The sequence below is a fragment of the Myotis yumanensis genome, unplaced genomic scaffold (assembly GCF_028538775.1).
Source record: "Myotis yumanensis isolate MYYU_CA2020_CCGP unplaced genomic scaffold, mMyoYum1.0.hap1 SCAF_15, whole genome shotgun sequence".
Lineage (NCBI taxonomy): Eukaryota > Metazoa > Chordata > Mammalia > Chiroptera > Vespertilionidae > Myotis > Myotis yumanensis.
The window spans coordinates 52818138-52840987 of record NW_027223766.1 but is presented as its reverse complement, the minus strand read 5'-3'; the positions used below and the strand labels follow the sequence as shown (position 1 = coordinate 52840987).

The window sequence follows — 22850 nt, the reverse complement described above, 5'->3', positions numbered from 1 at the left end:
ACTGGACCATCAGGCCCCTGCTCTTTGAGAGCCTCCTGGGAAGACACCCTTCATCGTTTTGTCACTTTCACACTTGAACTTCCTTTAAAGGGCTGTTGCTGAGATACTGGAAGGGACTCATCCTTCTCAGCCCTGATTTCTACGGATGATCTTCCGAAGGGAATAGAAGGAACCTCACCATTGTCTTTCCTTTTTTCCCCAGAAGGCGAACGGGCTTTGCCGTCAATACCAAAGTAAGTGCTGCTGCGTGCACATTGTGACTCACTGGCTAGAAACTGGGAATCACTCCTTCCTTCCCACCTGCCTGGCCAGCCAGGCCGCCACACTTCTTCATGGGGACTGGCAGGCATTTCCAGGTGGAAATCAAGCCGTTGTGATCACGTGATGTGCGTGGGTCTGATGAGAAGGTTCTTTTCTGTTCAGTAGGGAGCTCAGGAGCAGTCAGAGCGGCGAGACTGGGGCCGGCTAAACAGTTAGTCATCGCTGGTCTTTCAGGAACCTGGAGATAGGGACCATTCTGGCTATTTCACAAGTGAGAGCATTCAAAGTTATGAAGTAATTTATGTTCACTTTTTTACTTGTTTATGTCATTAATTTCATAGTCAATGTGTTGATGTATACAATTTTAAAAATTGATAGTAATGCCTAAAGAACTTACTTAATAACGTCTCTTTCTCAGCCAGTGTGCTGGGAACTGGTGACCAAATGACAGCTGAGGCTGGGGTACAGGGCAGTAACCAACTGCAGTTGTGCGCTGAGCCCAGGCGGGTGGGCAGAGCCCCGGGCCTGTGGAGGAGCACTCCCCTGGGGCCCGGGGCGAAGGGGCTCCCAGCACCCCCTGCCCCCCCTGTTCTCCATCCACTGCACCGCCTCCCACGGCCCCTCCCGTTTAAAGCTCTTGTTCTCTTCTGTCTGGGCTGCCCCAGGGACCTCTGTGCGAAGTCCCCAAGACCACCCCAGGTTCATGATTCTCTGGAAAGGACTCCACACATGGTCACAGCTGTGCAGTGGTCCAGCAAAAGGGCACCAAGCCCAACCAGCATGGTGGGCACAGGGGTGACATGCAGAGGACACCAGGACAGGCTCCCAAGAGCGCTCTCCCAGTACACTCAGCAGGACACCCCTGTTCCTCCAGCAACAAGGGAGAACATGTGAAGGGTTGTTGATCCAGGAAGCTGGTTAGAGACTCAGTGCCCATGGTCTTTATGGGCTCCTGGGCACAGACACACTCTCTGCCTGGAATGGACTAAAATTCCAGACTCCCTGAAGGAAAGCAGGACTTCAGGAGGCACTGTGTTGTTGGTGCAGTGTAGGCACAGCGCTCTTATCCCCTGCCAGGGAGGGGAGGCTGGGAGCCCTCTTGAAACCCAAGTCCCCAGCACCAGCCACAGGCACCTCAGAGGACAGCAGTCCAGGCCTGTGGGTTAACTTTTTTCTGCTCACCTACTACCCACCTTTGTCCAGCTTTGCCCATTGTCCTATCCATTGTCGGCGCTCCAGTGTGGGGGCGCTTCCTCATTCAAGCCCTTGCGTGACCGTGGCTCTGAGGATAAATGCCAGCGTCCTTAGCCCGCTGGGCCCCACGTGAGCACGCCCCTGCCAGCTCCCTGGCCTCGTGCCGCCACTCCCCACACTCTGCTGCTCAGCTGCATTGCGCTTTCAGTTGCTGAAGTGCCCCCCTCTCGCTCCCGCCAGGCCTTGGCGAATGCCCTTCCTCCAGCCCCCTTGTTGCAGCCAGGCCTGCTCACCTCTCAGGTCTCACCCACCTCACTGCCTCTGGAAACCTCCCATGAGCCCGTCCTGGAAGCGGCCCAGTGTGCTTTCCCATAGCATACCCCACTTCACCGTAGTCCTCAGACTCTGCAAATCACCTGTTTGCTCGTCCACAACCCCATGACTTCGTTGAAGGCCAGGGGCATGTTTTGTCCTAGCCCTGGGTGGTGTCTGGCACACAGTAGGCACACAGTCCGTGTGTGGGTGAATGGAGGGTGCTTCACCAACTCAATGACGCTTACTAAGTATTTATTAATGTCCCATATCAGGCCAGGAACTAACGCTCAGAGTATCTTCAATCGTGGAAAGCCTTTAAGGATGACTTTGAGGATGAAAATACACAGGAATCCTAAGTGTAGACATAAATGTGGGTGGAGCAGGTGCTGGGTTAGAAATGGTCACAGGCACTAGAAAACCTGAATAAATAAAGCAAAGGTCAAGTCTTAGAGCAGCAGCCCCCGTTGTTGCCGTTGACCAGGAAGCGTAAGAAGGTGACTTTCAACAACAGACAGGCAGACCCTGGGGAAGGGGCCCGGGCCGAGCAGCAGGGGACGGAAGAAGGCAAGGCAGCCTCTGCCCACGCCCGACGTCCACCCAGGGGCTCCCGGCGGAGGCCGCTGCAGTGCAGAGGCGCAGAGGCGCGGGGCGGGGTTTGGGGGAAGACAGCTTTGCCTGGACTTTTCTTAAAGTCACCGTCTTAGATAGAGAATTCCATAAATGGAGTTCAACTCTGTGGCTTTGTGCCGAAACCATTCATTATCCAGGTTGACAGTTTCACAGGGACTGTCCCGAGCTCCCAGAATCGATGTTATTTAAGTTCCAGTGTTTCCTAGTTGACATTCCGTATACGAGGAGAGTTTTATTTAGGACTTGCATAGCCAAAGCATACATGTCTGGGAAAAGCTTCTTCTGAAGACTATAGGGTTCCTTTATTCTGTGTTTTCCGAACATTTTTAACTGAGCTATACTTTCATCTTTTAAATGTCACTAAAACCTTTGGCCAACATTTTATTTTATGTGGATAAATATGTAAAACACTAATGTTGGGCCATCTCCTGACACCAGTAGCCAGATATGTAAGCTCACCTCTTCCCGCCTGTGCGTGGCGATGTCTGCTCACTGCCACCTGCTCGTGCCTGTGCTCTGGGCGCGGGGGCCAGTCCTGAGCAGGGTTTCAGACTGTTGCAGAGAGCAAGTCCAGTTCCCGGTCACAGAGCCTTCCGTGTCCACCTGAAGTTCTGACCTTTAAAAAGTTAAGCAGCTGGGGGAGGGCAGGGTTTGGGCAGTAGAATCCAATGTTTTCAGAAGCCCGTCCTCTGAAACGGGAGTCTCCACGGGAAATGGCCTGGTCCTCCTGGCGGTCACGGTGTGGTTTGAAGGCGTGATGGCCGCTTGGTCCTGAGCACGGCACTCAAGCAGTCCCCTCTCTGTTGCAGGCTGGCCAACAGCGAGAAGCAGGGCGTGCGGACACACGCAGTCTCCGTGTCAGGTAAGGGGCTCGGCCTGGAACCACAGGGCCGGCTGCACAGGCTTCGCTCCCAGCAGCGCAGTAGGAGGCGGCAGGTTCTCCTATTACGACTGCTCCTTCGGAACAGCTCATGAGTAAGACCTGACTCCCAGCTTGGTAATTTTACCTTCGTTAAATAGGTGTGAGTATGGCTCAGAGGTGTTTTTGTAGATGAGATGTACATGTATAGTTCCAGATTACTCACGATTATATAGAATTCCAAGTTATTCTTCAGTTTTACTGTCATGTTAATCGTATCTACTGTGAACAGTTTTACTTTTGGAATTGCCATTATAATTTATCTTTGCAGTTCAGCAGACTCGAACAGAATGTACTTTGCATATCATTGTTTCTGGAAGTTCAGAATATGTGAAACATTTTTAGGTGGTTTTTGTCTTTCACAATTAACATAAAATGGTGTTTGAATATCGCTTTTTAAAAACTATAGTTAAGATAATGGCATAAGCATGATCTTAGCTGTTTGTTGGCATGATGAGTGTGGTGTACTTTCCTTGGTATGTTTTCAAAATATATGTGTCCTTTTCCCCATTGAAAATGTGAAAACAGGAACGGGGGGAAGAAGCAGCATCTTGGATGGACCCAAGTTTGCTCCCTTACAATACACATTATATATGTACACACACACACAGGTCTACACATGTGTCCGCACACTCATGTAACCTGTTCTTGGGTGTACGGCACGTTTCTAACGTATGTAACAGCTTCCTGACAGCTCTGGTATCTGACAGTGTGACTTAGGAGAAGCCTAGTTCCTGTTAGTGTCATTTGCCTGAGTTCATCTCTCCTGAAGTTTAGTCTGTGCTTTTGCCTAGTTGATGATGTGGCTTCTTTTTGTTTTCCAACATACACATATCATCGCTCCTTCTCTTGTTGTGCACACACATCCTGCAGGCCCCTCCCAGGAGTGTTGTGCGGTATTGATGCGCTGAGCAAAGATACCCCAGCGATGCGTGGTGTGCGATGGTGTGTGTCGAGCACCCCCTCAGAAGTCACTGAGCTCTTCCCGCCAGGGTGGAGCGGGGGGCGGTGTGCCTGAGCGGAGCTGTGCTGGTGGGCGGTGTCCCAGGCCTGCCGGCTGCTGGGTGGCCAGCAAGTTACAAATGTTTTTAAATGCATCTCTGTGCTGGGACTTAGAGGAATGCATTCAGGGAGCGGGGAAGGGGAAAGGCAGGAGCAGTCGGAGCGAAGTGAGAGTCCCTGTCTCCCGGATGATCCCTGCGAGTCGCTCACTGCGGTTTGTTCTGGACGCTTTCGGGGAGGTTTGCGGCAAGGCCTTGGAGGCCCTCGGGTCCGGCTCCCGATGGATCCCTGGTTGGGAACTAGAGCTCCCTCCTGACATTCTGGAGACGGCTAGCAGCCCACACTCATACTTCATTGCAAAGGAAAGGCAATTACTACATCCTTAGTAAGACGGCTACAGTTGTGCTCAGTGTGTGGAGAGTTTATCTTTAACATCAACACCAGGTTTCTCTATAAAAATGAGTAAGATCTACAAAAATGTCTCATGTGGAACAGTGTGCACATTATTCTGGGCCTAGAGTAGGTTTTTAGCCTAATTACCAAGTGGGTTTTAAAATTTTTTTTTATGAAACTTGTGCGTATTATAGAGCACAGGTAGAACGTAGAACCCAGAGGCCGGTGCTTGTAATAAGGGGTCTGTAAGTGTGGTCACAGCGGGAGGGGGGCTTGGATCAGGACAGGGCTTCAATAAACTTTTAAAAATTGTTCATAAAATATGAGAAACCCAAGTGTCATCTTGCTAAATGTATTGCTAATATCAAAAGGCCCCATTATTTATTTTCTTGAAAGAGAAAAACTTTAAAGGGAGGCTGGAAACTTTTAAAATGCAAATTTTAGAATTTGAACTCAAGGTTTCTCCCCTCTCCTAGGTGTGCAGCATGTTGTGGCTGCGTAGTAATTGTGGAATTTATTAAAACCAGCCTGCACGAGTCAAGACAAAAATTTATTTGATACTTTTACAAGCAAGAAACCATACGAACGTATGGCTATTGTTATGCTTTTGAGTGTTTAATTTTTAAAACTTTTTTCATGAGAAATTTTATTCTGAGAAGCAGAGAGGGTGGCATTGGTATGCCCCTCCCGGCACTCACCAGCGGATGCCGCCGCTGGTCATGCTCTTTGCGGCTTCCACCCCACACAGGTATTCCCGCAGCTGGTTTAAAGCACCGAAGACGTATTTCATCTGTAAATATGTCTAAAACTTAAGGACTCTTTTAAAAATATTTGCTGCAAGAAAATGGACAGTAATTCCTTAACACCACCTCCCCACTGGGTGTGCAGACTCCTCTGATCTGCCCTCTGCCCGGTCACGCTCAGTCTGCTGGCGGGCGTTGGAGCAGCAGCGCTGCTAGAACGGCTGTCTCCGTCCGCCGGCCGCCAGTCAGGGCTCCTCGCTTTCCTTTTCTGATGGCAGGTTGTTGGCTGAGGGCATGGCGTCATGCTGTCTCCCACACTCTAGGTCTGGCTGGTCCAGCTCTGTGATGCCGTGCTGGGTGCGTTGGGCTCAGGCCCCTGTATTCCTGCATTTCCTCTGAACTGGGTGTTAGGATCCAGAAAAGTTTGATCAGAGTCGGGTTCAGTGGTTTGGCTTTTTTTACAAGACTGCATCCGGGTGATGCACAGCCACCTGGCTGTCTTTCTGTGGCGTTCAGAGCAACCGATAGATTTGGTACGTATGATGCATCCATTATAAAGCTCCTGTGAGTGTGTCCTGATGGCTCTAGCAGCTACTGACCCCCATGCCACGCCTGTATTCCATCAGGGCTGCAGAGTGAGGACATGCGGCTTCCGCCATTTCCTTGTTGGTTCCTTAGCTGGGCTGTGTCTAAAGCAGCGGTTCTCAACCTTCTGGCCCTTTAAATACAGTTCCTCATGTTGTGACCCAATCATAAAATTATTTTCGTGGCTACTTCATAACTGTAATGTTGCTACTGTTAGGAATCGTAATGTAAATATCTGATATGCAGGATGGTCTTAGGCGACCCCTGTGAAAGGGTCATTCGACCGCCAAAGGGGTCTCGACCCACAGGTTGAGAACCGCTGTTCTAAAGACAGCTTTCCCCAGCAGCTTCTCAGTCACACTGAGGAACGGTTCCTACTGCAAAGACTGTCTTATTCTTTCCCTCCATCACCAGATTCTGAAAAAGTTGCTTCCCTCCCCAGGTGATGCTGTCCAGTGGGGTTCCTCTTTCTGAGCCTCCTTAGGAGTTCGTGGATTTCTAACATTGCTGAGGGCAGGGCTTCCCATGACCACCCAGGTTGGATGATGTGCCAGAAGGACTGTTTTTTCAGAACTCGGGGCTGAGATCAAGTTAACGTGGTTAGCACTGAACCATCACGTCAGGGAAGGAGTGGGATTGAGAGGCCTGGTCGCTTATGTGACTGAAGATCGGAGGACACACTCACCACGTGGCCTGGCCTTGGCGTTCCCTGGTGCTGCCTTAGGTGATGCTCCACTTCCCAGTGCTCCTGGCTTGTTGATGTCCATAACTTGTGGCCATCTTGACCCTGACTTGGGCTCTCCCTGGAACCACACCTGACGTCCTCATCTTTTTTTTTTTTTTTTTTTTAATAATTCTTTATTGTTGAAAGCATTACATATAGTCCCCCCTTTACCCCCATTGACCCACTCCAGCCAGCCCCGCCCTCCACCCGAGGCTGTCACCACCCCATCCCATCTTTCTTGATGGGTCCCTCTGGGTTTGCGGTTCAATTTTCATGCCTCTTCTGTCACATGTCACTGCTACATCTTAAAAGGCTGTGCTGTGTGTCCCTTGTTTGAATTCCCTGTGATGTGCCTGCTATTGCCCTGCTCTACTCTACTAAATGTTCCTTCTCTGTTTCTCACTGTGCCGTGAGCTCCTGGAGGCTGGGATGTGTCTTGTTGATCCAGCAGGTGCCTCCTCTAGAGATAGTTGACTTTCCAATGAGCTGTGAGTATGTGAATGAGGGAGTGAATGCATAAGCGATGCTGGTGGGTAGAGAGCTTTGCAACTTGTGTATTCAAACATCCTCATCACCAGTGTTTTTTGTTGAGGTAATTTGCATAAGTGTATACAACCGGTCTGTGAGTCTGTCTTTCTGATGATTTGGGGGAATTGCCCATAAAGCTCCTTCACAAATCAGGATTTGTTAGGCTGGTTTCTGCATCTTTTTCTTCATGGTTGAATGTCAGATGTTCACGAGAATCTGGAATTATGTGTTGGTCTTTACTTTTCATCCTGTTTTGTTTTGTTTCGGTTTTGTTGTTTGTAAAGGTATCTGTACCTTCACTTGGCTGACTGCAGAGTCTTGCGATTCTCCTTATGTCTTGCTGGAAGTTTCTGTACCTAGTGCTAATCTTTGCTAAAATAGGAAATTGCATGTTAAAATAGTAATTCTTTTCCAAACCCAAGTTAATCATAGTAAGAAATGATGTGTCAATAGTCAAAGTATTGCAATTTTGTGTTTATTTTATAGCTATGTCTTAAAAATGTTTCTTTTGTATTGAAATAATGTTTCTGTTTTTCTCTTTCTCTCGCCTCTTTATAAAGGAGTGAGTCACTGCCAGCATAAGGCTAAGAAATCTAGGCGCTTTCTCCCTTTGCTCTTCTGTTCCCACGAACCTCGTACGGGTACTGCACTCATATTTGCACAGGCCGTTGTTAGCCACAGCACCCAGCCAGCATCTGCCCCGATGCTGTAGATGGTCTCGAGCAGAGCGCATCGTGACAGGGTGTCTGCGTATGTGCTGCCCCGGCCCAGCAGCGACGGGGCGAGTGTTTGCGGGAAGGTCTTGGGCTGCTCTGTCGATAGAAGACTGTTTGCCTGCTGGCTGATGTGTGCATGCATGGCAGGGCGAGGAGCGTCGGCTCCACGTGTGGGTGTGGGTGTTGGGGCGCAGGCCCGCAGCTGCTGTGTGTGCACCGGGTTTCCTGACGGGGCATGCGGCTGACGCAGGGAGTGGCCATGCGTCGAGATGCGGTCCGGGCTTGAGGCAGCTGTGGAGGGATGCTGCCCAGCAGGGGCTGCCAGGCCACGTGGAAAGGGTCTCGGAGAGCAGACTTGTAGGGAGGGAGCAGGAGATTCTCCAAGTGCCGGGCGGATCCAGATGGAAACTGGCCCTGTGAGCCGGCCCCTCGCGGCCTTGCGCTGGGCTCACCTGAAGAGCCGCCAGGGCTGCCCCTGCTTACCCTTGAGCATACACACCAATGACACTTGCTTCCATCTTTACCTGAGAGGGTCCAGATTTCCTTTGGGGGTAAGGGGGGTTGTAGCCATTTTAACACTTAATTGTGAGAGGCAATCCAATTAATTTTGTTCAGTATGGTAGAGACCACCTTGAACTCTACCGCACCGCAGTGTAACTAATGTGTTGACCGCAATGCCTTAAGTCAAGTAAACACGCTTCCACCGTCTTTCGAAGTAGACCTTGGGGGGTAGTTTTTTTGTTTTCCTTACACTTTGATTTACTTGTCATTTTAATAGTGTTTTCCCTCTCTCTCCTCCTCTCCTCCCTCCCCCCACCCCTTTCTTTGCATGCCACCTGGATCTGCAGATGAAGTTAGTGGGGACGGTAATGTTTATTTTACATTCATGTTACTAATGTGAGATGGCTATTTGCTGATGTCATGTAGCTCAGGACTGAGTGAAAGGCAGGAGGTGGTCTGTGTGACAGCACGTGTGTGGAATGCTGGTGTGAGTGCACGTCTCATGGGAATTGCTTAGGGCTTCGACATGGAACGATAACTCCATTTCTTCACGACATCTCCCTGGTACATTTGACTTGTATATATTCATGGTGAATTTTCCAGGTTTTGTTATTCAAACCAAAGTTGTAGAAAAGTGGTCCAGACGTATCGTTCAACAGGACGTGTCCCCCTCGAGAGCACACCGCCCCCTAAGTGCAGGATCTGAGCCGTGCTCCGCGCTGCGTGTGGGGAGAGGGAGCCGAGAGGAAGGGGGAGCGATTATTCAGAGTCACACCCACTGAAATCATGGGGGAGGTGTCAGCTGTGATGGTGACGGCTGTTTCCCAAGCAGCTGAGGAGAGCACCCAGGCAGCTGGAGGCTCCCTGCCTGCAGGGTCTGCTTTGTCTACCTGTGCCCGCCACTCGGAGAGGCAGCCTTCACCCATGGACACTGAGCGAGGGTGCACTTCTCCTCGCGGGAAGACGCACGCACGGCTGCTGTCCCGGCCGATCTCACCTGTCTGTCGGGGATGGGACTGATCACTGTGCCTGACAGCAGAGTGCTTGAGGGGAAGATCTCAAGTCAGCGGGGCTGGAACAGTGCGTCCTGGGGCCTGCAGCCTCGGGGCCCTGCAGCCGGGGAGCCGAGCGCACTTCTAGACACTCCCGGGAGTGGCAGGTTAGCGGCTTCCACTCAGGGATAGTTTCTGTGCGTGGCGATTCTCTGTTGTGCAGGTGTGGCCACTGATGACCCGTGGCCACTGATGACCCAAGGCCACCAGGAATTGAGTGGCCAGGTCTCAGGCTGCAGCCTCCGGTGCGCCCCTCTGCCCGTGCTGTCCTCAGCTGCCATGGCGATCCTGAGCAGAGGCTGGCCTCCTGGGCCCTCCCTCTGAGAGGTCTCCCCGCGGCTGTGCGATTGCGGAAGCACAAGTTAGGTCGTGAAAACGTCCTCGTGTGCTCCCGCATTTGAATTTCTAATGCTGTGAACTATACAGGGCAAGTACTGTTACCCCCGTTTTACAGACAGACAAACTGGGCCTATGCCTTAATCACTTAGTCCAGGTCAGGGGTCCACAAACCAAGGTCCACGGGCCCAACACGGCCCGCCTGCTGTTGTTATATTGCCCTGGAGCTAAGAGTGATCATTACATGTTCTAATGGGTGGAGGGGAAACAAAAGTATTTGTCGCATTGAAACTATATGAACTTCAACTGCCAGTGTCCACGAGTCGGTTTTATTGGAACACAGTCATGTGGCTCATTCACATAGTGGCTGTGGCTCTACCCATGGAGTGTGAGCCACATAGATGAGCATGATCAGCGGAGGCAGTGTGAGCAGCGTGTGGGCCTCTTACAGGAAGTTCCCGACTCTGGCTGGGTCACGTGGCTAGTGGACAGGAAAGGGCAGGGCGTGTCAGAGCAGATGGATGGAAGCTGTGAAATCGGTCAGTCCCCCTGAGTGGCCGAGTAACCTAGTCACTGAGCAGATGTTACCCTGTGGGTTACCCTGTGGGACAGATGACTCATCCACTCCCTGCGGGCCGAGGGAGGGGTGTCGGGAGCAGGTTGTTAGAATTGCAGATGTTCAAGCCAGCACGAGAGGAAAGGACCACCGCTTCCTGCCAGCGAGCAGAGGGGGCCTGGTGACAGGCCCACCTTGTCTGCAGCCTCTCAGCGCTGGGAAGTCGGGAGCCTGAGGCTGCCTGCAGCCCCACTGACAACTGTGAGGGTATCATGGCCACTGCCGTCCCCCCCAGACTCCAGGGCCTCGGGCTCTTCCGGTGCGTGTCCATATGGTCAGGAGTGCCTCCCTGTCTCCCCTCTGCTTCAGAGTGAGAACTTGGCACTTTCTCTGCAGGTCTCTGAGCTGTTGGTTTCTGGACTGCTGTATGTCTTCGTATCACTTTTATTTTATCACATACTGTGATACCAAGCCTTTCAAATTATAATGTTGTCTGAGGTTTTAGAAGTCTCCATTTTTAAAAATTGTTTATTTCAAAATGGTTAACTCCTGTTTCTTACAAGAGCCCGAGTGGCTCCCTTCTGTCCCCACATTTCATTTCAGAGTCTTTTGTTAAGCTATCTCACACAAAAAAAGCAAAGCCATTGGCCTAAATCATGACAATTTATTGTTCTTAACTATTCACTAAGAACAGACAGGGAGGAATACAGAAATAAAAGCTTGAAAGGTTTGGGGTAGATTAATTTTTTTCTTCAATCCTGTACGTAGTATTAGGGTTAGGGGAGACATGTAAAGAATCACATACATTATCTGCCTGCATATAGAATTGATTTGATAAGTGTGTTAAAGAGAATTGGTTTATCTACTTTACATTCTGTCAGTTGACTTTTTCTTTACTTAATAACGTCTAGTGATGGTTACAGGTGAAGAAGTGGACTCTCCTGGGAACTCTTAGGTTTGCTCTCCATCATTATGTAGCCGTGTGTGGGACAACTAGAACCCTGGAGTGTAAACTGCCTCCGTTTCCTTTGGTTTCTATAATTTTAACATCGGAGTGAATATGAATGGCATCAGAGCAGAAAGAGCTCTTAGTTTCTCGTTTCTCTGGGGTTTCCAGCGACCGCCAGGTCACAGTTTCAAACTGAGCCCCAGTCAGATGATGGTCCCCAAAGGGCTGACTGCCCCTTTCCCGGCCCCGCTTCCCTCCTGTACACGGCGTGTGCTTGTCCCCCAGTGCGCAGTGGCCTCTTCAGGTGTTCCCCCAGGACATGTGGTGGGTTTTTCAGTTGCTGCGCCATGGAGAGGAGTGAGGGGAACGCTGGCGCTCCTGGTCCTTATCTCAGAAAAGAACTCACTCACATGCGGTTTGACCTCATTTTATTCTCAATGGGTCCATGTGTGCTCTTCCCGTGTCTGAGTGAGAAGTTACAGGAGATGCATTCCTGGGCTGCCTTTGCCCTGAGCAGATGAAGGAGGTCAGCCCGTTAATCCCCGCAGGAGTCCGCTGCCATTTTTATTTCTGAAGGCGAGCACTGTGGCGCCCTCAGGAGTGCCGTGGGGTGCATGTGTGCGCGCCGCTCCTTTGGAGACACGGGAGGCCGGGCGTGGTTGTACAAGAGCTGCCGGGGCTGCGGGAGCGGCGTCAACGCCGATGGTGGTTGTCTCGTGTCTTCCTGTTTCCATGAGCGCGGTCTGTGTCAGCTCTGCCTGCTCTCTGAGGAGCAAGTCTGCCTTATAGCATAGTGGGCCATGGTGTCACTGTCACTTCCATAAGGGCTCGTGTAGCAGTGGAGTAACTGTTTGAAGAATGTGTCCGCACAGTAGGGTCTAGGCAGGCCATTTCGCCTTCTCACGTGGTACCACAGGCCCGAGGCCAGCTGTGTAACCTCTCGCTGCCCTGTCCTTCCCTGCAGAAACGGACGACTATGCTGAGATCATCGACGAAGAGGACACCTACACCATGCCCTCAAGTAAGCGGCTGGCTGCTCGGCGCACATGCACAGGCTCAGTGTAGATACTGACCGTCCTTTTCCAGCTGTTTTCATGCCTCCTGTGTGCATAGCTCTTCTCAGCCTTCAGGGCTCCACTCTGATGTGCCCGACACTCACAGGTCCAGTCAGTTTAGTTACAGGCTTGTCGTCACCTTGCTCCCTGGCTCTGGGATAGTATGATCCTCTTGATTAGAGTATTTCCTTCTACAGAGTCTTATTTAAAGTTAGAAAATCTGTATTTAATTTTTAAATGTGTCTGTTCAGTGACTTGCATTTCCCCTTGGAATTGTTGTTCTTTTTCCTTTTTAAAAAAATATTTTTATTGGTTTCAGAGAGCATAGGAGAGGGAGAGAGAGAGAAACATCAGTGATGAGAGAGAATCATTGATCAGCTGCTTCCTGCACGTCTCCTACTGGGGATCGAGCCCGCAACCAGGCATGTGTCCTTGACCGGAATTGAACCTGGAACCCTGCAGTCTGCAGACCGACGCTCTATCCACTGAGCCAGACCAGCCAGGGCGAATTGTTGTTCTTTATTGCCCTTGACTAACCAGCTAGAAAGCTGCTCTGATTCAGTGCTGCAGCTGGGGGAGGGGTGGGAAGCTGACCTCCCGCAGCCTGGGAATGGCAGCATCCCACTTCTCTGCCGGGCTGCCTGCTGACGGAGTAGAATCTGGAAGCCCTGCGTCTACTTGGAGTTTCTAGTCCCAGATCTTGAATTGGAGATGCCCTTGAACTGTCATTCCCATTTTAAAATCGTAACCCTCCCTCTTAAAGAGGCCCATTATGGTCCCACCTTACATCCTCAAAGGCCTAGATAATCCGAGTTGACATCCGAGCTGTGCATATGTGTAACAGGTTTGGGTGCTTTACCCTCTTGCGTAAATATTTTAAAAGATGCTCGCATTTACAGTTACTATGTAGATTGAGGAGTGTTACCAAATACAGAGAAACCGCCGGCCTTCTGAGGCATGCGAAGTCCCGGTGGGCCCTGGGCCCCTCCAGCCCCTGTGTTACGAGAGAGAGGTGGAGCAGGCAGGCGAGAGCCACACATTCTGTGAACGTTTTGACTTGCGGTAGCAATTTGGGAAAATGTTAATTTTTGTTTAGTCATTTTGTTATTTGCACATTCCTGCAGAAAATCCAAATTTTTATTTGTATATTTCTTATTCAGAGTTGAGTAGTAAATGCCCAAGTGGCTACTTTCACCCAGACCCCACAAAAATGAGTTACCATAAAGGCGTTCATGACATAGGACTTGAGAGTGTTGTTTCTACCACAGTGAGGTAACTGGATGGGGGGTGGTTTTTCCTTGTGTCTAGTCTTTTTTTTTCCTCTCATATTCATGGTTAAAATATTTAACAAAGTGAATATTATTGACATGTACTCTCCAAGTTTATTGTTGTTAACCTAATTGCTATTAGTTATTTCTAAGCAAGGTCTTCAATTTTTCTCTCTCTTAATTGCAATACAGAAAGCTATGGAATAGATGAAGGTAACAGGATCCTTTCAAATAACTGCATTTGCTTGCGATTGCAACCTATGGAATGATACGGGATGTTTCTTTTATTTTTAAGCTATTTTTCATTGATTTACTCATGCTGTTAATTCAATAGAACTACTAGCTAAAGGGATTTTAAAGAGGAAAACCACCATCTAAATTTTGGGTTGAATTTCTGCATGATTTATAACTTGATTACCCAGGAAAGTTGTGTCATTCCATTGGTGATCACACTAATGGGGTGTGTGCAGTGAGGCTGCGGGAGGACTCTCCTGACTGGGAGAAATCACAATGCATCCGAAGTAGTGAATTGATTGGAACCGAGCTCCTAGGTCCCTAGTGGGCATTTCTTCCCGTGTACCTCTAAATAATTGGTTTTGTGTAAATCAATCTAATACGTTAATTTGAGGCATATGCTCTCAAAAATATAAAATACTCATAATTTATGTGATGTGTTCAACCTGATTCCAAATCATCTAATTTTGAAATGAATTTTTAGAAGCTACCTCTTTAAACTCTTTTAGCTTCATGAATAATATTGAGATAGGGTTATAATAAAGTGGAACACTCTTAAACTTTTAAAACATACAGTTATTCACGACACAATTTTTTTGTTGCCTCCATAACTTACAAATTTAAGTTATTTGTAAGATAATTGCTTTAAATAACTTTTTCTAGCCTTCATATATTAATACCTGAACTAATAGCACTTATTAATAGCATATAACTTAATATTTAGAGAAATTATTTAGAAAACTATCAAATAGATATAAACTAAATCAGACATTAAAAATCTGAAAAAAATCTACCTGTAAGAGAACTCAGTGTTTTGGTAGTTTAATCAGTGCCTACAGTTACACGAATTCCTTTAAAAATGCTGTTTAAGAGAATTCCACTGGGTTTAAAGTGTTTTCATAGAAAGATGTGCCACTGTTGACATTTTTACTCAGGGGTGTTAATGAAAGGAACTGTGTAGAGTGTCATTTCCACATTTGGTGTGGTTGTACTTGTGTTTTTCATGTGTGGACCCTGTCTTGCAGCCAGAGATTATGAGATTCAAAGAGAAAGAATAGAGCTGGGACGATGTATTGGAGAAGGCCAGTTCGGGGATGTCCACCAAGGCATCTACGTGAGCCCAGTAAGTCCCGAAGCCTGGACTCCTTTTGACTGTTTAACTTTAAATGGCCTTTTGTTTGTCTTCGTAAGCACTGAGTTCTTCAAGGTATTTACATTTGGCTTTTTAAAATTTTATTTTATTTTATTTTTTTGCAGTTGGCTTTTTAAAGCTCATCATGTATGTCAACTTCCTTAATATACTCAAAAATGACAAAATGGCAAAAGAGCTCCTAGAGTGCTGGCCTGTCTTTTATCCTTTATTCTTTCAGCCTCTGTCATCGGTTCTAGATTCCATAGAAGATTTTTCCATTGGCTGGAATTAACAAGTAGATGACCAAAGTGAACAGCAGCTCGCCAATATTCCCACCTACCTGCATTTTCAAGAAAAGAACGTTAATTTGCTCCATATTGCCCTCCACTGAGATGTGAATTTTAAAAATTAGCTATTTAATAATAGCTTTCTTGGGATATAATTCACAAACTATCACATTGACTCTTTCATATGTATAAGTTAGTGTTTTTAGCGTGTTCGCAGAGTTGAGCAACCATCACCACAGGACATTTTAGGACATTATTTTTATTCCCAAAAGAAACCCCTGTTAGCAGTTACTTCCTGTTGCCTCTCTCCCCAGCACTTGGCAGCCACACATCTACTTTCTCTTTCTGTCAGTTGGCCTATTCTGGACATTTCATACCAGTGGAATCATACGATGTGTGGCTTTTGTGGTGGTTTGTCTCAGCACGATGGTTTCAGGGTTTGCCCATGTTGTGTCATGTAGAACTTCACTCCTTTTTATCAGCAAATACCATGCTGTTGTGTGGATACACCACTTTTTGTTTATCTTCTCATCTGGTGGTTATTTGGGTCATTACCACTTGGGCTGTTACAAATAATTCTGCTATGGGCATTCACGTACAGTTTCTGTGCACAGTTTTCCATTCTCCTGAGTTCACATCTGGTCTGTCAGGCCCAGGGTCCACCTGAGCCTGCCCTGCTGCAGGCAGAGGACCTCACTGGCATGTGTGTGACGCTGTGATTTCCCAACAGGAGAATCCGGCTTTGGCGGTTGCAATTAAAACATGTAAAAACTGTACTTCCGACAGCGTGAGAGAGAAATTCCTTCAAGAAGCCTGTAAGTTTCTAGAAATTTCTTTGGAACTCCATTTGTCTTTGTCTGTGAAATCCAGACTGTCTCTGAAGAAGAAAAATAATGTTTTGACTTTTATGAGGCAACTCCTTTTATTAATCTTGCCTTGCAAATTGATATCTGTATTTGTAGAGGCCGTATCTGCAGATTTTCCTGGGTAAGCCATGATGTTTGGGGTATGAACACAGATTGATTTACTGTCCCTTTGTGCTTCGGTACCTAGTACCATTGAAATCTTCGCTCTGGAATTGGGCAGATAGAGAAGTGGTCCCAGGCCACGTGCTGCAAGCCCTGGAGATTGGAGAGAGCAGGACAGGCAGTCCCTGGCCCCGCTGCTCTGGATCACACTTCCCCTGACAGAGCTGCCTGGGGGTCTTCTCTGCAGGATGCGCACAAACGGAGCCCATCAGGCTCCTGCCCACCCTCCTGCCCGCCCTCCTGCCCTTGAGCGGGAAGCCCTTCCTCCTCCCACATGTCCCTCCCTTCTCATCCGGCCACAGGCGTGGTCTTTCCTTCCCGAGTCCTCATCGCTTAATAGGCCTTGCTTGCAAGGTGCTGTTGTCGCTCCCACCGCTAGACTTTGAGCTCCATGGGGACAGGGACTGTGTCTGTTTTGCTCACAGAAGGCGCTTGGCGGTCATTGGTTGTATAAATGAACCTCAGTATTCTTCTTTCCCTGAACCCTGACCAACCGCTGCTTTCCGCTCTCCATCTCTGGGACTGTTGACCACGTGACAGTCAGTAAATGAATAAATCTGGAAGCCCTACGTGACTTGGTCAGTTGCCTAAGCATAGCCTGAGCCCTGTTGTGTGTCTGACTTCAGTACATGCGCTGGTAGGGACTGCTGCCTCAGCTAGTCTATTACTGCAGAGCACAGGCCAGGAAAACACAGCCTGAGCCAGCCATCGCCCCCCGACAGCCTGACGAGAAAGTAACTGTAGACACTGTTCTCCTCAGTAACCATGCGCCAGTTTGACCACCCTCATATCGTGAAGCTGATTGGCGTCATCACGGAGAACCCTGTCTGGATCATCATGGAGCTGTGCACTCTCGGAGAGGTACCGTGTGCCAGAGCCAGCCTGTGGGCAGGCTGCCCCGTGTGCCATGATCTGACCTGTGTGGGTGGGCTGCCCCGTGTGCCATGATCTGACCTGTGTGGGCAGGCTGCTCCGTGTGCCATGATCTGGCCTGTGTGGGCGGGCTGCCCCGTGTGCCATGATCTGGCCTGTGTGGGCGGGCTGCTCCGTGTGCCATGATCTGGCCTGTGTGGGCGGGCTGCCCCGTGTGCCATGATCTGGCCTGTGTGGGCGGGCTGCCCTGTGTGCCATGATCTGGCCTGTGTGGGCGGGCTGCCCCGTGTGCCATGATCTGGCCTGTGTGGGCGGGCTGCTGGTGCAGGTCAGCTCGCCTCTGTACTCATGCAGTCCACACTGGCTGTGTGATGTCCTTTGATAAGAAAGGGAAGTATATGTTGTGTCCCCTGTGGTTTTGACTCGGAGGATATAGTACCATGTCCTCATCCTTACATTCCCCAGTCGTCCCCTAGCTCAGGCCCAGCAGCGCATCTGCCCCGGCCAAAACTGTTAGGACTGGAAGCAGCAGTCCTGACAAAAGTGGATCTCTGTTCCTCTCCGGTTCTGGGAGGGTGAGAGGAGCAGTGGCGAAGCAGTCCTGGATTTTGGTAAATCTGAAGGGTTCCTTAAGCTTTTTAGAATTCACATTAGACCCGCTGACATTAGTCACAGTTTTTAAATATGAGTAACAGTGTGAAGAGCTCTCCTTATTTGACTTTCTTCAGAACACGGAACTAATCACTGTATACCATCACCTGGGAACTTGTTCCAAATGCAAATTCTTGTGCCCCACCCCAGGCCTGCTGGCTCCTACCCTCCGGAGGGACAGCGGCGGGGCAGGGGCGGGGCACAGCAACGTGGGCCCTGAGCCCTGCTATCTCCTGCACGCTGGCCCCTTCAGTAGCCTGGCCCGGTTGGGGATCAACACAGGTTGATTTTTCAGATGCAGTTTTCTGCTCCTGAAAGTTAATGCAACCTTCGAAAACATTACACACATTCTTCGTTTTTTAAAAGGTCCCAAATAAGTTTTGCTTCTGATGAGTATTAGGTTACCAGCTACCAGGAACCAAAGTGTAGTTTGGTCCTTCCTCCGCTTTGCAGCATCACCCCCACCCCCGCCTTTGAGAGGCTCTTCTCCCCATGTAGGCTAACAAAGCTTGCTGGCTGGAGCATTTTAAGGCCCTACAGTGTCTCCCCTCCTCTGCTCTACCTTCCCGTATTTTTGTGTTTTTTGTTTTGTTAAATATCTTTTTATTGATTTCAGAGAGGAAGGGAGAGAGAGAGAGAGAGAGAAACATCAATGATGAGAGAAATCATTGATTGGCTGCCTCCTGTATGTCCCCCACTGGGGATTGAGCCCACAACTCGGGCATGTGCCCTTGACCAGAATCGAACCCAGGACCCTTCAGTCTTCAGGCCAACGCTCTATCCACTGAGCCAAACTGGCTAGGACTGTTTCCATATTTTTGTACAGTATTTTTCTGCTTTGCTTTTGAAGAATTTGCTAATTCTTTGGGATTAAAAAATGTTTCTCCTTTATATGTTGATTTTATAGAATTAGAGTATTCAGCTCCTCTGCCTTTCTTTGCTATGTTAGCATTTAGCTAAATTAACCATGACAGTGGTAGGCACCACTGGGAAACCCAGTGGGATAAATACCCAAAACACGACCAGTTTACCTTTCTGCACCCAAAACTCCATGGGGGTGGTAAGAGAGGGGGACACTATTCCTCCCACCCTCCCTCCTCATCACCTATCCTCAGATCTGCCCGGGATGGAGTGGTGTGAGCTGACCATGCTTGTGTATTGGATTTTTTTGAGAGGTGACTAGATCTTTTTGTTTTCTAATATTATTTAGCAACTAGTGCCCCAGTGCAAGGATTTGTGCACATTGAAAGGAAATTAATTAAAAGGTGGCTGGAGGGGCGGGACTGGGTGAGCCAGGCCATACACACTCTGGAGCCAACCTCCCGCTGTCCCTCCCTGGTCAGCGGTAATGTGGCTCAAAGGGCGTCTGCGGAAGGATGTCTGCGGAGTGAGCAGGGTCCCTCCAGCAGGTAGGGTCCCTCGGCCTGGCCTGCGGGGATCAGGCTGAAACCGGCTCTCCGACATTCCCTGAGGGGTCCCGGATTGCAAGAGGGCGGTTCTCTGGTGACGCACCCCAGAATTGGGCTCCCTTCTCTCTGGTTTTGGGGTGCATCACCCAAGAACCGCCGCTGCCAAGTCACCGCAGCTCTGCAGCTCCTGCATTGAGTGTCTGCCCCCTGGTGGTCATTGCCAGTCATAGCTACCGGTTGGATGGTCGGATGGTCGCTTAGCCTTTTATATGTATACTAGAGGCCCAGTGCACGAGATTCATGCACTCAGGGAGTCCCTCAGCCCAGCCTGTGCCCTGTTGCAGTCCGGGAGCCATTGGGGGATGTCTGACTGCCATGGAGGCGGGAGAGGCTTCAGCCACCGCCCCTGTGCTCACCAGCTGTGAGCTGGCTCAGGGCTTCTGGCTGAGTGGCGCTCCCACTGTGGGAGCTCACTGACCACCAGGGGGCAGCTCCTGTGTTGAGTGTTTGCCTCCTGGTGGTCAGTGCACGTCAAAGGGACCGTTCTGTCATTTGGTTGATTTGCATATTAGCCTTTTATTATATAGGATAGATATTTTGTGCTTTTATTCATTTTCTGGAAACATATTTCTGATTTTTTTCAAAAGTTTGTCTATAGTCATGAAGATTCCAACTTGACATAGGATTTCAAATAAAGAGTGATTAACCATAATTTCTGGGCTAGGATTTTTGGTTCATCATGCTTTGCTATTAGGGAGAATTGAAGCCATTCTCACTGAGAGCATTTAGAGATAGGCAGCGTTGTGGTTGGATGTAGCTCTTTGGCTGTGGATTTCTGTTCTCCATCACTAATCCTTCCACTTTGTCTTGGTCACTGTCCCAAAGCTGCGGTCATTTCTGCAAGTCCGGAAGTACAGTTTGGATCTGGCGTCCTTGATCCTGTACGCCTACCAGCTTAGCACAGCTCTCGCGTACCTGGAGAGCAAGAGATTTGTGCACAGGTAAGGTCGGGGGAAGGGGGTAGCTTTGTGCTACTTGACCCGGTGTGCAGGTGCTGTGTCTGCCCTGGCCGAGTGAGGTGTCAGTTTAGATCAGTTCAGTTTTCCTTCCACAAACACTATGGAGAGCCTGACCACGGCACTAGAGCAGCGAACACTCCGTCCTGACACACACTGGCCGGGACCTTCCAGGACACCGAGTGTCATGAGCATCCATGGTGTCCTCTGGGATTTCTGATTATAACCTGGGTCTAGTTTGAATGCAAGTGAGGGCTTGGTATTGTGTTAGTGTTTGGTGATCTGGCATTAAAGCGAGCACATCAGCAAAGACACTGACAAGTAATGAGATGACTTTTATTTCATCCTGCCTCTGAGGCCAGCAGGGTCCGACCATGGCTGTGTGTCACTGTCAGTAATGCCGCTGCAAAAACGATTGTTTGAAAAGTAATGAGCGGCTTCGTTATTGGAGAATGCACTTTGCCGCCATCATTCCAAATACTGATCATCATATTAACGAGTAAATATCTGCCAGAAGAAACATTTGAAATAAAATAATGTAGTGTCCTTTTTTTCAGTGTGTGGTAAATCTCCTGTTTGCATTGTATATAAGCTCTCTTTCAGAGTACCTATATGTCTTTATATAACATAGATGACTTTGTGGTTTACTTTCCTTGTGTTAAAATTTGTTGGCCCAAATTATTCCTTATCAGGGACATTGCTGCTCGGAATGTTCTGGTGTCCTCAAATGATTGCGTGAAATTAGGAGACTTTGGATTATCCCGATACATGGAAGACAGTACTTACTACAAAGGTAAGGTGGGAGCAAGAAATAAGCAATAGGTTCAGGACCTTTAATGGGTGTTATTCCTTTAAAGCAGTGGTTCTCAACCTTGGCTGCACATTAGAATCACCTGGGAATCTTTTTAAAGTCCTGATTTCTGGGCCTCATCCTCCGGAAATTCTGTTTTTTTGTTACTAATGTTGTGGCCCCACCCCATAACAAAGAAACAGAATTTCTGGAGGATGAGGCTCAGAAATCAGGATTTGCCGAGACCGGTTTGGCTCAGTGGATAGAGTGTTGACCTGCGGACTGAAGGGTCCCGGGTTCGATTCCGGTCGGTGGCATGTACCTGGGTTGCGGGCACATCCCCAGTGGGAGATGTGCAGGAGGCAGCTGGTTGATGTTACTCTCCCATCGATGTTTCTAACTCTCTATCTCTCTCCCTTCCTCTCTAAAAAATCAATAAAAATATATTTTAAAAAAAAGAAATCAGGATTTTAAAAAAATTCCCAGGTGATTCTAATGTGCAGCCAAGGTTGAGAACCACTGCTTTAAAAGGTATGTTTGTAAGAAATAGGCTTAGCTGATTGTTGACAGGTGTGAGTGAGTTCACGGGAAGGACAGCTTTCCGACAGGTGCAGTGCTGGAGCGCTGGCGTCCACGGGCACGTGTGGGCCTCAGCCTGACCACCTCCATGTCACTCACGGCAGGTCACAGACAAGGACAGAATGTACAGCTTCTAGGAAAAACACAGGAGTAAATGGTATCTAGGGCTAGGCAAAGAGTCCTTGGACTCAATACCAAAACATCCATAGAAGGAAAAAATAGATAGATTGGACCTCATCAAAATTAAAGATCTTTGTTCTGCAAAAGACCTGTTAAAAGAATGAAAAGACAAGCCACAGAGTGGAAGAAAATATTTGCCAACCACATATCTATCCAACAAAGAACTAATGTCTAGAACAGGGGTCCTCAAACTACGGCCCGCGGGCCACATGCAAATACAAATATTGTATTTGTTCCCGTTTTGTTTTTTTACTTCAAAATAAGATATGTGCAGTGTGCATAGGAATTTGTTCATAGTTTTTTTTTAAACTATAGTCCAGCCCTCCAACGGTCTGAGGGACAGTGAACTGGCCCCCTGTTTAAGAAGTTTTAAGACCCCTGGTCTAGAATATAGAAAGAACTCTCAAAACTCAGCAGTAAAAAAAGAAACAAAATGGGCAGAAGAAAGAAAATGAGCAGAAGATATGAAGAAAGATCTTACTGCAGAGGATAGGCAGGTAGCAAATAAGTACATTATTAAAGAGGGACGTGCAGGTGACGACCACAGTGAGAGCCCGTTGCACACCTATCAGAACAGCTGAAGTACAAGTGGTGATGCCATCAAGTGCCGGCGAAAACACAGAAACCAAATTCCTGAAATCACTTGTGAGAAAGTGAGCAGTGCAGCCGCTCTGGAAAAGAGTCTGCAGTCTTTGTAAAAATTATTTATTTATGTTAAAATACGTTTTCATTCGTTTCAGAGAGAGGAAGGGAGAGAGAGACAGAAAACATCAATAATGCGAATCATGAAATCGGCTGCCTCCTGCACACCCCCCCCACTGGGGATCGAGCCTGCAGTCTGGGCCTGTGCCCTGACCAGGAATTAAACTGTGATCTCCTGGTTCATGGGTTGACGCTCAATCACTGAGCAACACTGGCTGGGCTGTTTTTGTTGTTTTTTTTCA

General features: G+C 48.6%; 1 protein-coding gene across 10 annotated transcripts in view; it reads left to right on the top strand.

The window, feature by feature from the left end:
* Nucleotides 1-22850, top strand: part of PTK2 (protein tyrosine kinase 2) — a 115195-nt gene that overhangs the window by 51369 nt on the left and 40976 nt on the right. For 4 of the 10 annotated variants that reach the window (XM_070392443.1, XM_070392441.1, XM_070392442.1 and 1 more), the window contains 11 exons: nt 203-233; nt 3210-3262; nt 7855-7935; nt 8859-8876; nt 12369-12425; nt 13920-13940; nt 14987-15084; nt 16111-16195; nt 17169-17269; nt 20227-20342; nt 21050-21150. In XM_070392443.1, coding sequence (XP_070248544.1) covers nt 203-233; nt 3210-3262; nt 7855-7935; nt 8859-8876; nt 12369-12425; nt 13920-13940; nt 14987-15084; nt 16111-16195; nt 17169-17269; nt 20227-20342; nt 21050-21150 — 762 coding nt within the window. The remainder of the gene's footprint in view (nt 1-202; nt 234-3209; nt 3263-7854; nt 7936-8858; nt 8877-12368; nt 12426-13919; nt 13941-14986; nt 15085-16110; nt 16196-17168; nt 17270-20226; nt 20343-21049; nt 21151-22850) is intronic. The other 6 variants (XM_070392435.1, XM_070392437.1, XM_070392436.1 and 3 more) reach the window with 6 other exon arrangements.